General features: G+C 43.4%; 1 protein-coding gene across 6 annotated transcripts in view; it reads right to left on the reverse strand.

Moving 5' to 3' along the window:
- Nucleotides 1–9,339: 9,339 nt before the first annotated feature.
- The window catches only part of ASH2L (ASH2 like, histone lysine methyltransferase complex subunit), a 36,185-nt gene continuing 29,969 nt past the window's right edge, over nt 9,340–15,555 (reverse strand). For all 6 annotated transcript variants that reach the window (XM_016185387.2, XM_007516698.3, XM_016185386.2 and 3 more), the window contains 3 exons: nt 14,001–14,099; nt 10,215–10,274; nt 9,340–10,115 (listed from right to left, as the gene is read on the reverse strand). In XM_016185387.2, the coding sequence (XP_016040873.2) occupies nt 10,008–10,115; nt 10,215–10,274; nt 14,001–14,099 (267 nt within the window). In that variant the 3' untranslated portion in view covers nt 9,340–10,007. The remainder of the gene's footprint in view (nt 10,116–10,214; nt 10,275–14,000; nt 14,100–15,555) is intronic.

A 15,555-nucleotide genomic window follows, 5' to 3' on the forward strand; every position in this document is an offset into this window, starting at 1 on the left:
TGCCAGTGATGCTCTGGTTTTTCTCTCATTAATAAATATTTTTTAAAAAAATAACACGGGGGAGTCGGGCTGTAGCTCAGCAGGTTAAGTGCAGGTGGCACAAAGCACAAGGACCGGCATCAGGATCCCGGTTCGAGCCCTGGCTCCCCACATGTAGGGGAGTCGCTTCACAGGCGGTGAAGCAGGTCTGTAGGTGTCTATCTTTCTCTCCCCCTCTCTGTCTTCCCCTCCTCTCTCCATTTCTCTCTGTCCTATCCAACAATGACGACATCAATAACTACAACAATAAAACAACAAGGGCAACAAAAGGGAATAAATAAATATAAAATAAAATTTAAAAAAATAACACGAAAACTTCAGTACATATTATTTTAAAATTCTACTAAAAGATTCTAGTAAATTGTAACTTCCTGGTGAAGGAATCTTGGACAGAGATTTGAAAAACTTAAACCCTCAGGGTTATTAAAGGAAAACTACTGTGGACTTACGTGTAGCACTAAATTTTTTGTTGCCAGAAGCATCATAAAAATTTGATTTCAGGGAGTTGGGCGGTCGCGCAGTGGGTTAAGCGCAGGTGGCACAAAGCACAAGGACCAGCTTAAGATCCCAATTCGGGCTCCCGGCTCCCCACCTACAGGGGAGTCACTTCACAAGAGGTGAAGCAGGTCCGCAGGTGTCTATCTTTCTCTCCCCTCTCTGTCTTCCCCTCCTCTCTCCATTTCTCACTGTCCTATCTAACAACGACATCAATCATAACTACAACAATAAAACAACAAGGGCAACAAAAAAGAATAAATAATGAATAAATATTTTTAAAAATTTGATTTCGGGGAGTCCGGTAGTTGTGCAGTGGCTTAAGTGCAGGTGGCGCAAAGTGCAAGGACCGCCATAAGGGCCCTGGTTCCAGCCCCTGGCTCCCCACCTGCAGGGGAGTCGGTTCACAAGCGGTGAAGCAGGTCTGCAGGTGTCTATCTTTCCCCCTCTCTGTCTTCCCCTCCTCTCTCCATTTCTTTGTCCTATCCAACAACGACATCATTAATAACTACAGCCATAAGACAAGAGCAACAAAAGGGAATTAAAAAAATTGATTTCTACAATATGCACAAACCTAAATCAGTACTGTATAATTGGTAGCTGATTAATGGGTACTGGAAGATGATCATGACTGCAGATTTTTCATCTATGTGAAAGGATAATACTATATATGAGAATTAAATGATATTACTAAAATAAGCTAGTTATTTGCCTATTAGTGGCTGTTTAGTCCTAAAAGGGGAACCAAAGTCTTACAGGTCAGCTCTTACAGGCTGTCAATTTCTTTGTGGTCAATATTTTATTATTTTTAGAAATGACTGAGAGAAGGGGCAATTTGTCAAGTTCCATATGATTCAAACTTTATATATTAAAATATTTTTTTTTTTTTATGCCAGGGCAATACCAGTCAGAGTAAACTTTTTTAGGCATTATCAGGGAGAAGAGAGACATTACAGCACTGAAACTTCCTCCAGGGCCACAGTCCTCTCATGTATTGATAGTACACCAGAGGCTCAAACCTGGGTTTTGAGCATAGTAAAGCAGGATATATATATTTCTTTTTTTTTTCTTTTTACTAGAGTCTGCTCAGTTTTGGTTTATGGTGATGTGAGGGGATTGAGCCTGGGACTTTGGGACCTCAGGCATGACAGTCTTTGCATTGCCATTATGCTGTCTAACCCTGCCCGTAAAGCAGGTATTGATTGGGATTATTTTTGCTAATATGTGTAAGTAGGATCAAGACCCAACTATTGTCACCTGAAGTTTTTTTTTTTTAAGATTTTATTAATGAGAAAGATGGAGGAGAGAAAGAACCAGACATCACTCTGGTACATGTGTTGCTGGGGGCTGAACTCAGGACCTCACGCTTAAAGAGTCCAATGCTTTATCCACTGAGCCATCTCCCAGACCACACCATCTGAAGCTTTTCCATTCTAGTTCTAGTGGTATTAATGATTCACACCATTTGGGAATAGAGCTCTAGCTTATTTATTAAGCAAACTAGTACTAGTAGCAGGAGTGCTGGCAGTTGACAGCTATTTATAATTATTTATTGATTTTTCTTATTTTCTTCTCTCCCTCTCATACGTCCAGAAGCTTCAAAGAAACGAGTTTTAGAAGCATTTCTGCGATGGAATTATTATTATTACTTTTAAATCTTTTTTTTTCACTATTTATTTATTCCTTTTTGTTGCGCTTGCTGTATTGTTGTAGTTATTATTGTTGTAGTTGTTGGATAGGACAGAGAGAAATGGAGAGAGAAGGGGAAGACAGAGAGGGTGAGAAAAAGAGAGACACCTGCAGACCTGCTTCACCGCCTGTGAAGCAACTCCCCTACAGGTGGGGAGCCAGGGCCTGGAACCGGGATCCTTATGCCGGTCCTTGCGCTTTGCACCACCTGCACTTAACCCACTGCGCTACCACGGGGACTCCCTCTACGATGGAATTATAAGAGAAGCTGTTCATTTAAAGATATGTAAAGCAATATATACATACATACTCTGGTTTCAAAGAGAACAGGTTGATCGTTTAAAAAGGTGGCCTAGGAAAGTAGCTCAGTGTATATAAAGTTTTGGATTATTGTTTTTTTTGCCTCCAAGTTACTGCTGGGGCTTGGTGCTTGCACTACAAATCCACTGCTCCTGGAGGCCATTGCCCTCCCCCGACTTTTTTTTGTTGCCCTTGTTTATTGTTGTTGGCTAGAACAGAGAAATCGAGAGAGGAGGGGAAGACAAAGGGGGAGAGAGACTCGCGGGGTGGAGTGGGGGGGTTGTCGAACCCGGATCCCTATGCTGGTCCTTGCACTTTGCGCCTTATGTGCTTAACCCGATGCGCTAGGCCTGCCCCCAAAGTTTTGGACTCAAATCTGGGGCTCCAAGTTTGATCCCTGGCATTGCAGATGCTGGGATGATGTTTTGGTTCCTTTTTCCTCTCAATTGAATATATGTTTTTCAAAAGGGATTTGCTCTCAAGAAACAAGGTTTTAAACTGGGTTACAATTGTCTGTTTCTTTAAAAATTTGTTTGAAACAAGTAAGATAACCTGAGTGTCATTCAGACACAAGCAATGCCCTGGGGACTGAATTTAGGACTTCATGCTTGGGAGCTGAATACTTTATCTGCTGTGCCATCTCCCAGGCCACTGTAATTGTTCTTTAAACTATGCAACTGTGCCTTTGTGTTGTTAAAATTTTCAGAGGCTCTGGCCGGGCTTGCTTCACGGCGGGTAACAGAGACGCGGAGACAACGGCTGGGCAGGGCAGCTGTATTTCTTTATTCAGGAACAACGATTCATAAACTAAGACAAACTAATCACCAAACAGAACTCTGCTGTCTCTTTGCGGCGGCGCAAGCACTCTCTCTTTTTCTCTGGAACTCAGGAACCCAGGAACTCTGTCTCTCTGGCACTCTCTCTTACTCTGTAACCCTGAAACTCTCGAACTCAGGAACTCTCTTTTCTCTCGAACTCAGGAACTCAGGAACTCTGTCTCTCTGGCACTCTCTCTTACTCTGTAACCCTGAAACTCTCGAACTCAGGAACTCAGGAACTCTGGCACTCTCGAACTCAGGAACCCTCTCTCTTACTCTCGAATTCAGAAACTCTCGCACCCTCGCACTCTCGAACTCCGGAACTCAGGAACTCTGTCACTGGGGAACTCAGGAACCCTCTCCCAGGGTCCCTTGGGGCGGGGCCAAGCAGGCCCGCGAAATTAACAGGACTCATCCAATTCTCTTGGAGGGGGAGGGCTAGAACAAGCCAATGTAAAGCATACAATTCCCCCTTTTTTTTTTTAACTAAATGACTATAGTATCAAGGGTGTGGGGTGAACAGAAACATATATAACCAAAACCAGCATGTTGTCAAGGGAAGGCCTGAGGGGGCCATATCTGAAAAAAAAAACATTTCTTGCCTCTGGGGGGCTACTTGCCTCGACGGGCATTTGCATGGGGGCGGGGAACGGCCTAGGGTCCCAAAGGCAGCTGGCTGCAACTTACTTACTATGAAACAAAACTTGTTATTAGCATATCTACTGCACGATCTAACATTTCTAATAGAGAAGGAATTTGAGACTTTTACATATCAACAACGTCTTTTAACCTTTTGTTACACCCATTCAAGATGGAGACACACCCTAGGTGTGGGCCGGAGAGGAAACCTCAGGCATGAGAATAATTAGCATAGCCATTGTGCGATCTACCATTTCTAATAGAGAAGGTAGTGTTTTACATATCAACAAGTCTATTTAACCTTTTGTTTAGACCAACTTAGTTGAAATATATTGATTGTTAACTAATTTTTACCTCAGACTTTAAATGTAAGTTAATTTTTATCTTTATGAGAATTACGTTGAAAACCTTTTTCATTTATCTTTGACTAGTAAGAATTTAGCCTTAAAGCTACTGTTTACCAAACTTTAAACATACACATAAACATAGTCATTAATACACGAGGAGAGAAACCTTTGTTACGAAGACATGTCATTTTAAACACGAATTTAAATCTATATTGTCTTAGTTGTTGGGGGGGGGGTTCACCATCCGGAGGTGGCTTCCCGCGCAGCTCCACTTCTAGGAATTGCAGGTTGCGATCTCTGCACGAATCTCTGCGTACTCCAGCTTGTCTGTCTTCAGACCGGACCGGCGGCTGGAGATCTCGTGTGCCCAGTTTTGGCAGGGAGCCCGGGGGTCCGGGAGGCCCGGGATGGTTCCAGAATTCATAGAAAGAGGGCAGGCAGGCCATCTTTGTAGAAGGCGTGGGCCTAGGTGCCCAGGGGTGGCGGCCATGATAGAACGCCGCGGCCCTGCCCCATGGCCCTGTCATGTCTGCTGCCCTGTTCGCAGTGGCCGAGCAGTGTGGAGGGATCAAGCGTCCAGTGCCCTGCACCACGCGGTGGAGAGCCGGCTCCTGTGGGCTGGCCTCAGGCTCCAGCATGTTGGCATCGGGCTCCAGCATGTTGGCCTCAGGCTCCAGCATGTTGGCATCGGGCTCCAGCATGTTGGCATCGGGCTCTAGCGTGCTGGCATCGGGCTCTTGCATGGTGGCGTAGGCCTCCTGCGGGCTGCGAGGCTGCGGGGCTGCGGGCGCAGTGCGCGGGGTTGTCTGGGCGCAGCCGGCTGGCTGGCTGTTTGACCAGGTGGAAACAGCAGCTCCGCGCCTTGCCTCCCGCCCGCTGGCTCTTCCCGCTGGCTGTTCTGAGTTCGCCCGAGCGAGTGGAAACCACAGAGTGGTCCAGAGATAAATGTTCCAGAAACAGCAAAACAGTCTCGTGAAGAAAGAGCAGAGGCCTTTGGAGATCTCTTCACAAGCAGAAGAGAAGGCCATCGTACATAGGTAGCCAAATTGTCTTTACTTATCTGAGAGATGCGCAGGTCAGGTCCACGTGGGCGCCATTTGTTGTTACAATTCGGAAGGCTCTGGCCGGGCTTGCTTCACGGCGGGTAACAGAGACGCGGAGACAACGGCTGGGCAGGGCAGCTGTATTTCTTTATTCAGGAACAACGATTCATAAACTAAGACAAACTAATCACCAAACAGAACTCTGCTGTCTCTTTGCGGCGGCGCAAGCACTCTCTCTTTTTCTCTGGAACTCAGGAACCCAGGAACTCTGTCTCTCTGGCACTCTCTCTTACTCTGTAACCCTGAAACTCTCGAACTCAGGAACTCTCTTTTCTCTCGAACTCAGGAACTCAGGAACTCTGTCTCTCTGGCACTCTCTCTTACTCTGTAACCCTGAAACTCTCGAACTCAGGAACTCAGGAACTCTGGCACTCTCGAACTCAGGAACCCTCTCTCTTACTCTCGAACTCAGAAACTCTCGCACCCTCGCACTCTCGAACTCAGGAACTCTGTCACTGGGGAACTCAGGAACCCTCTCCCAGGGTCCCTTGGGGCGGGGCCAAGCAGGCCCGCGAAATTAACAGGACTCATCCAATTCTCTTGGAGGGGGAGGGCTAGAACAAGCCAATGTAAAGCATACGACACCTTTGAAATGACTAGGGAGATATTTTCTCATGTGGTTAAATTGGAATAAAATAAATTATCAGTGATCACTTGCTTACAGAAATTATTTTACACAGGACTACATGAATAGGCATATTTTGTAACATGCGCTTAACCAGGTGCACTACCACCTGGCCCCTTTGAATAGACATATTTTGAACCCAGGTTCAATCCTTCACCACAAGCCTGAGCTGAACACTGAGCTGGTAAAAATAATAATGAATCTTATTAAAACAATATAAATATTTAAATATAATGTGTTGTTTTCGACAGGTTATGTTGTTTTCAATGGGCTGGCTTCACAGGCGGGTAACAGACAACCAGGGACTCATGGTTGAGCTGTAGGCAGTATCTCTTTATTCATGCAGGACGTAGCACAATCTAAGACGAGCTAAGCTAAACTCAAGGTAAAGTACTGTAAAACTCACAATGCTGTCTTTATATATACTTGCCAAGTAAGGTGGAAACAGGATGTGACATAGAGAGGGTGGAGAGAAAAGTGACTGGTGAAAATCAGAGTGTGACAAAGAGGGGGTGGAGCAGGCGAGAATCCTATCACTGAACCACAAATGCCCTGGAGGAAGGGTGGTACTTGTTAACAGTGGTTATGTAAATAGAATGAAGTGGTTATGTAAATAGAATAGTGTTAAGCAGGGGGGATTTAAACCAAATGAAACAGAAGGGGTCTCATGCATACCAACAATAATGTATTAATAAACTCACGAGGTCAAGGCAGGGGCAGATCTGGTTGAGCACACACATCACCATGTGCTAGGATCAGGATTCAAACTCCCAGGTCCCTTCATGCAGGGGGGCAAGCTTCACCAGTGGTATAGCAGGACTCCAGGTCCCTCTATCCCTCTCTCAATCTCTCTTCTCCTTCCCTCTCAATTTCTTTGTCCTACCAAGTAAAACATAAAATGGGGGGAAAAGGGGGTGGGAGAGCAAACTTATTATTTCTTTAGCTTCTGATTTTTTAATTAAAAAATATTTTATTGGGGCTAGGTGGTGGCGTACCTGGTTGAGCACGTTACAATGAGCAAGGACCCAGGTTCAAGCTCCCAGTCCCCACCTGCAGGGGGAGAGCTTTGCAAGTGAAGCAGTGCTGCAAAGTCTCTATGTCCCCATCCTCTCAATTTCTGGCTGTCAATACCCAATAATAAAGGTTAAGAAATTAAAAATAAATCATTAATGAGAAAAATACCAGGAGATAAAGAACCAGACATCACTCTGGTACATGTACTGCCAGGAGAACTCAGAACTTCATGCTTGAAAGAGTCCAGTGCTTTATGCATTGTGCCACCTCCTGGACCACAACTTCTGATTTCTAAGAGTCAAATATGCAAATATCTAATTTTATAATTTAGGAGATAGCATAGTGTTTATGAAAGAGACTTGAATGGCTAGCATTCCAAGGCCCCAGGTTCAATTACTGGCACCATCAGAAACCAGAGCTGAGCAGTGTTCTGGTAAAATAATAATAATAATATGAATAAAATTTAGATGGAGAGTGGTATGCAACATATATGAGTCAATTATATTGCAAAGACTATCTCCAGCTTCCTCTAAATAATATTGCCTAGTTAAAGCTCTTCAAATTCTAATTCATGGTTTGAACAAAGCTTTGTAACCAAGTCTGCCCTTTAAGACTACCCACAATGAATAGGTAGGTCTAGGAGTAACAGAAATTCCAAACTGCAGTCAAACTGATTTTTTTGTGAGGTTTCCTACTAAGAGGCATGGAGTGAACAAAACAAAAAAGCTGGGTTGTACCTTAAAAAACAGATATTATTGTTGGTATGCTTCTAGTTCTGCTTCTGGGATCCCTTCTGTTACATTGCTTGACGTTGTGGTCTATTTACATGGTCATTCTGTTACATTGGTTTGGTCTCATTCCCCCTGCCTCCGGGAGATTTTGGTTTAATCTTTGCCTTTTCGGAGATTTTGGTTTAATCTTTGCCTTTTCGCGCTTCTTGCTTCTCCCCACCTCCTATCCTATGTACTTCCTGACGCTGCCACCAGAGGAGATGGAGGACAGAAAGGGGTTGTGATTAGATTAGTTTTTTGAACCATTCGCTCGTGAATAAAGAAATACTATTTCTCCGCTCAGCCATGTGTCCCTGATCGTCTGTCTCCTGCCACAAAGCTAGCCCAGCCTAATGGCGCCCTGAACTTTGACTGACATATCATAGTACAAAAGTAACATGCTTGAAGCCCCAGAGATTCCAGGTTTAAAAAATATTTGGCACTGGTAAACACTAGAAGCAGAGAGCTTCCTTCAATACAGTGGGAACTGGGCTTGAACCTCTTTCATGTGAAACTCTCTTCTATATATCTCATATGAAATAAAATTTTAAACAAGTGTATACTTTACTACTAGAAAAAAAAAGGAGCTAGGGAAGTCATATAGGATCATAAAAGTTCATTTCTATATTTTCTCAATCACTAGCTATTGCAAAGGAAGAAAAGCAAGGCAGGAAGACAACCTGTACATATCAACAAACATGCTGAAAGAGAAGATCTAGAGGGAGCCCACTAGCCTTTGTAAACTCTACTTTCTTTGAATTTGATTTTTAGGGGCCGGGTGGTGATGCACTCAGTTGAGTGTACATTACAATGTGCAAGGACCCAGGTTTGAGCCCCTGGCCCACCCACTGCAGGGGGAAAGCTTTGCTAGTGGAGAAGCAGTGTTACAGGTGTCTCTCACTCTCTCTTTTCTTAAAATATTTTTATTATTGTATAGAGACAGAAAAATTGAGATGAAGAGATAAAGAGACAGAGAGACAACTGCAGCCCTGCTTCACCACTCATGAAGCTCTCCCCCTGCAGGTGGAGACCAGGGGCTTAACCCTGGGTTATTGTACACTGTCATGTGTGTGCTTAACCAGGTGTACCACCACCTGGCCCCTGTCGGTCTCCTTCTTTATCTCCCCTTCCTCTTGATTTCTGGCTGTATCTATCCAATAAATAAAGATAATAATAATAATAAGTGCCTGATTTTCACAGGATAAAGGGTCCATATAAGTTTGGGGTAAAGGGATATAGTATAATGGTAGTGCAGAAGACTCTCATGCCTAAGGCTCTGAGGTTCCAGAGTCAATCTCAAAAAACCATAAACCAGAGCTGAGCAGTGCTCTGATGGAAAAAAAGGAAAAAAGTTGGTTAAGTTGGTAAGACCTAAAGCAACAGGAATGGGGTTGACATAACACAGCAACCTGCCTCCTCTAGTGCTGGCTTCTCCTCCCTCATACTGCCCACATTTCTGACATTGTCATACAAAACTTGAAAGGGAAGGAAAGCCTCACACAAACTTGAAGGCAAGTTTTATTTGGAAGAGTTTCTATTGGTTAAAGCTGCAAGCAAGTTCCTTTCACAATTACAGTTCCAGAGACCCAGTGGTTTCAGAGAGCTCAGTGTTTAGAAATGTATTTCAAATGACTAACAAAAAATAAACCCACACCAAAAGGAAAGAGTTTTTTGACAATTTGGAATGTATAGCCACCGATTTCCGTTGTTTTTCAGAAATAGGTCCACTATTTTCCTTGGAAATCAGGGGAGATAAAAAAAAAAAAAAAAAAGTCAGTGCTGACAGAAAAAAAAAATGCCATTAAATAAGTTAGTTTCTTGGGTAACAGCATTCACTCCTTCAAAAAAAAAAAAAAAAAAAAGAGCAAGTCCTAGTTGGTAGGATACATGGCACAGCACCAGTTTCACAGGTGGCTGATGGCATCCTAGGGTCAGCCGTGGTTGGCACATAAAATAAGAGGGGTCGCCAAAAGTGGGGAACATGTCAAAGGGTGGCCTCTCCCAGTTCCTCCCAGCCCTTTACTGGCTGAAAGCAGATGCTGTGCTTATAGCATCTTCCAGATAATATTTGAGTCAGTTAAAAACAAAACCAACACCCCCTACTTGCCCACCCCCCCCCAAATATTATTTCCCAGAAAGTCCATGTCTGCAAGGCAAGAGGGCCCAGGTCAAGGCTCCCAGGGGGGGCTCCGCCTCCCATCCACTTCTGTTTCCACATGATATAAGACATCAGCCAGTGTGTGTTCCACCACAGCGCCCCAGCCCATGTCACTCATCTGGGGGAGGAAGAAGAAAGAGTTAATGAGGAAAGTGGAATAATCACAGCAAGAACTAACCAACTTAGGATGCATGAAGACATTTTTAGGGGTACTCACAGGACGGTAAGTCAGATCCTTTGGAGGATACTTGAAGCATGGTCCAAAGTTAATGGAAACCTGGTGTAAATTCAATTCAAACAGACAAGAAAAATAACAAACTAGTGAAAAAAATGTGACATAACTTAGCAATTTCTTTTTTTTTTTTAATGTAGCTGTGACATTCAGGATACAACTGGAACAGCCTATATAGGTCAATGTTACTAGAAGTGATGAACTGGGAGGTGGGCGGTAGCGCAGTGGGTTAAGCCCACGTGGTGCAAAGCGTAAGGACTGGCTCAAGGATCCTGGTTTGAGCCCCCCACTCCCCACCTGCAGGGGAGTCGCTTCACAGGCGGTGAAGCAGGTCTGCAGATGTCTATCTTTCTCTCCCCCTCTCTGTCTTCCCCTCCTCTCTCCATTTCTCTCTGTCCTATCCAACAATGATGACATTAATAACAACAACAATAACTACAACAATAAAACAACAAGGGCAACAAAAAGGAAAATAAATAAATAAATATATTTAAAAAGTGCCACTAAGGGATCATACAATTACAATGTCATTCTTGAACAGCCTCTCTGGGCTAATTTTTTCATTCACTATTTTTGGGAGGAAGGAGGGGGGAGAGAGAGAGAGAGAGATAAGACACTATAGCAGCACTCTACCATCCATGGAGATCCTTGTTTCTGGGGCTTAAATATAGAGCCTGGCTCATAGTTAGAAGCACGCATACCTCATGAGATATCCTCTGATCTCTCAAATTACTTAAATTTTTTTTGGTACTACTGCAGTACTGCATTTGAGAGAGAAGGAAAGACACTACAGCACCACACCATTTGTGGAGCTTTCCCCAGTGCTGTTCATGGTGTTCACATGCGGTACTGGGGCTTGAGCCATATCCTTGTGTATGGTAAGGCTTTTACTCTACTGGGCAAGTTATCTCTGGCTCCTTAAAAAAAAAAAAAAAGTGCTGGGGGCCAGGGGGTAGCACAGCAGGTTAAATGCACATGGCACGAAACGCAAGGACCATTGCAAAAATCCCACTGGTTCAAGCTCCTGGTTCTCCACCTGCAGGGGGGTCACTTCATAAGCAGTGAAGCAGGTCTGCAGGTGTCTTTCCCTTCCCCTCTTCTCTCAAATTTTTCTCTGTCCTATCCAACAACAGCAATAACAGTAACAACAAGGGCAAAAAACGGGGAGGAAAAAAATGGCCTCCAGGAGAGTGGATTCGAAATGCAGGCACTGAACCCCAGTAATAACCCTGGAGGCAAAAAAACAAAAAAACAAACACACACAGAAAAAAACCCCAATAAATTGGCTGGGGAGACAACATACTGGTTATGGAAAAGACATACTGGTTATGCAGAAGACTTTAATGCCTAAGGCTCTGAAGCCCCAGGTTCAATTCCCAGCAGTAACATAAACCAGAGCTGAGTAGTCCTCTAGTTAAAAATGGGCACTGCCAGGTGTCTAGAGCACGTGCCTTAGAAACATGAGGTCCCAAATTTAATCCCTCACATTGAATGTGCCAGAGAGATGTTTGAAAGAGACTTTCACGTTCTTTCTATGTCATAAGTAAATAAATCTTAAAATAAGATAAAAGATTGGGAGTCGGGCAGTAGCACAGCGGGTTAAGCGCACTTGGCTCGAAGCGCAAGGACCAGTGTTAAGGATCCCAGTTTGAGCCCCCAGCTCCCCACCTGATGGGGATGTCTGGTTCCTTCGCTCTCTCCTCCTATCTTTCTCATTAATAAATAAAATCTAAAAAAAAGTTATTAGAAAATAAGATAAAAGATTATAGTAATAGATGCCCTTCATGTGGGATACTTTTTGAAAAAATCAATATAAGGCGCAAAGCCCAAGGACCTATGTAAGGATCCTGGTTTGAGCCCTGGCTCCCCACCTGCAGGGGAGTCGCTTCACAGGCGGTGAAGCAGGCCTGCAGGTGTCTTATCTTTCTCTCCCCCTCTCTGTCTTCCCCTCTTCTCTCCATTTTTCTCTGTCCTATCCAACAATGACGACATCATCAATAACAACAACAACTACAACAATAAAAAACAACAAGGGCAACAAAAGGGAATATTTTTAAAAAATCAATATAAGGAACGGCTGTATTACTACCTACAACATCAACTTGATTTATGCATGTATATAATTTATACCCTTTTTGTTGAATAACAGCACTGACTGCATCGTACAAACTGTATATTTATTTATTGCCAGAGCACTACTCACCTCTGGCTTATGGTGTTGTGGGAGATTGAACCTGGGACTTTGGAGCCTCAGACATCAAAGTCTTTTAGCATAATCACTATGCTATCTCCCTTGCCCTGATTTTTATTTAAAGAATTATTTCCTAAAAGACTCAATCACTTTTAGAATAAAAAGGAACAGCAGAAACACAGTCAGTGTTCACTGATCATCACCACCCACCTCGCTCCCTCAAGTTTTTTTTTTTTTACTTTAATGAAAATAACACCACTCAATTTTATTAAGAAAATGCAGGTCATTATTATAAACAACCCAAACAATCAAAGATATTATCAATATATGTGACTAAAAATGCTTATGCTGGGAGTCGGGCGGTAGAATAGCAGGTTAAGCGCACGTGGCATGAAACACAAGGAAGGGCATAAGGATCCTGGTTCGAGCCCCCGGCTCCCCACCTGCAGGAGAGTCGCTTCACAGGCGGTGAAGCAGGTCTGCAGGTGTCTATCTTTCTCTCCCCCTCTTTGTCTTCCCCTCCTCTCTCCCATTTCTCTGTCCTATCCAACAACGATGACATCAATAACAACAATAATACCTACAACAATAAAAAACAAGGGCAACAAAAGGGAAAATAAATATTAAAAAATGCTTATGCTGACAAGATAATGACAGAAGTTAAAATAAAATATACTATGATAGTTAAAAATAAAAAAGCTGAAAGAGAGAGTCGGGCGGTAGCGCAGCGAGTTAAGCGCAGGTGGCACAAAGCGCAAGGACTGGTATGAGGATCCCGGTTCGAGCTCCTGGTTCCCCACCTGCAGGGAGGTCGCTTCACAGGTGGTGAAGCAGGTCTGCAGGTGTCTTTCTCTCCCCGTCTTCCCCTCTTCTCTCCATTTCTCTGTCCTATCTAACAACGACGACATCAATAACAACAATAGTAACTACAACAATTAAAAAAAAAACAAGGGCAACAAAAGGGAATATTTTAAAAAAAGCTGAAAGAAAAAAGTCGGTACATACTAAATCTGTTTATATAATACATAAGTGCATTAAATCACAACTAATAATATATTTACAGGGTTTTAAAAAATATTTATTTTCCCTTTTGTTGCCCCTGTTGTTTTTCATTGTTGTTGTTATTATTGATGTCATCATTGTTAGGACAGAGAGAACAGGAGAGGGGAGGGGATGATAGAGAGGGGGAGAGAAAGACTGACACCTGCAGACCTGCTTCACCGCCTGTGAAGTGACTCCCCTGCAAGTGGGAAGCTGGCGGCTCCAACCGGTCCTTAAACTTTGCACCATGTGCACTTAACCTGCTGCGCTACCGCCCCACTCCCTACAGGTGTTTTTAACTTATTCATTGAACTACCTTTTATTAACAGCACTTTTGTATTTGTATTGAAATTACTGATTTTATCCTAAGGACTACTTCTAAATATCATAAAGTTTTAGATATTCATTCATTAGAGATATGCTTGCTGTTTCCAAACATACTACCTTGTAAATAGAGTTTCTATATCCTGTTTATTAAAAGTTTCCATTTCATTATTATTTCGCTCCCTCAAGCTTTGTTCCTGACAGAAGATACATACCGTGCAGCTCTTGTACAGTGAGATGGCTGGGAAGTAAACACCCTCGAATATATCTCTGTAAGCCACGCCTTGATTGACACCATTTTTATAAAATATTATCTGAAACAAAAGTCACGGATTTATTTCAGGACTTAAAAACAGAACAAACTAAAAAAGAAAATAATGCTTTAGATGGCCTACTACCATACTGGTAAAAAAAAAAAAAAAAAAGAATATCAAGAATTGCACCATGACTTTTGCGACAACCCAGTATCTCTGACTTCTTGGAACACATAAAGACTTCCTCCCCTACCCCTCCACCCACCACAGCTTCTTTCATGTCTTTAGGCTTCACTCTGCTGGGCTGACTTTTTTCAGAGACAAAGAGAGAGGAAAAAACACCAGAGCAACAAAGTTTCCTCCCATGTCCTGGGGGTCAGGCTTGAATCTGATAGTTTTTCTTTTTTTTTTTTTTTAATTAAAAAAAAATTTATTTGACAGAGACAGCCAGAAATCAAGATAGGGGAGACAGAGAGAGACAAAGAGAGACATCTACAGCCCTGCTTTACCACTCACAAAGCTTTCCCCCTGCAGGTGGGGACTAGGAGCTTGAACCCAGGTCCTTGTCCATTGTAACACGTGTGCTCAGCCAGATGTGCTGAGCATGTATAAATGCTGGCCCTATGTATAAATTTTATTAGGTCACTGTTTTTCTTCTCTGTATTCTTTTTTAAAAAATATTTATTTATTCCCTTTTGTTGTCCTTGTTGTTTTGCTGTTGTAGGTATTGATTTCGTCGTTGTTAGATAGGACAAAGAGAAATGGAGAGAGGAGAGGAAGACAGAGAGGGGGAGAGAAAGACAGACACCTGTAGGCCTGCTTCACCACCTGTGAAGGGACTCCCCTGCAGGTGGGGAGCCGGGGGCTCGAACCGAGATCCTTATGCCGGTCCTTGCGCTTTGCACCATGTGTGCTTAACCCACTGCGCTACCCCAACTCCCCTTTTTCTGTATTCTACTACCACCAGTTACTGCTGGATGGAGTTCAGTCCTTCATGATGGCACCACAGCTCCCAGTCTTTTTTTTTTTTTTTTAATTGCCACCTGGGGTATTGCTTGGGCTCAGTGCTGGCACTATGAATCCACTGCTCCCCGGAAGTCTTTTTTTTTTTTTTTCTATTTTATTTGACAGGAGAGAAAGAAATTAAGAGAGGATGGAGAGGTAGAGAAAGGGAGAGAGAGAGACACCTAGAGACCTACTTCACCACGTGTGAAGCTTCCCCCATGCAGATGGGGAGTGAGGAAGAAACCCAGGACCTTACAAATAGGCAATATAGGTTCTCAATCAGGCGTGCTCCTGCTCCTTTTTTTCCTTTCCATTTGATAGGACAGAGAAAAACTGAGAGGGACAAAGAGGGGGGAGAAAGACACCTGCAGCATTACTTTACTGCTTGTGAAACTTCTACCTTGCAGGTGGGGATCAGGGCCTTGAACCCAGGTCCTTACACATGGTGATGTGTGCTTTACTCAGTGTGGCACCATCCAGCCCCTCTCTATAGTATTCTCATAATCCCTCC

The sequence above is a fragment of the Erinaceus europaeus genome, chromosome 2 (assembly GCF_950295315.1).
Source record: "Erinaceus europaeus chromosome 2, mEriEur2.1, whole genome shotgun sequence".
Taxonomy (NCBI): domain Eukaryota; kingdom Metazoa; phylum Chordata; class Mammalia; order Eulipotyphla; family Erinaceidae; genus Erinaceus; species Erinaceus europaeus.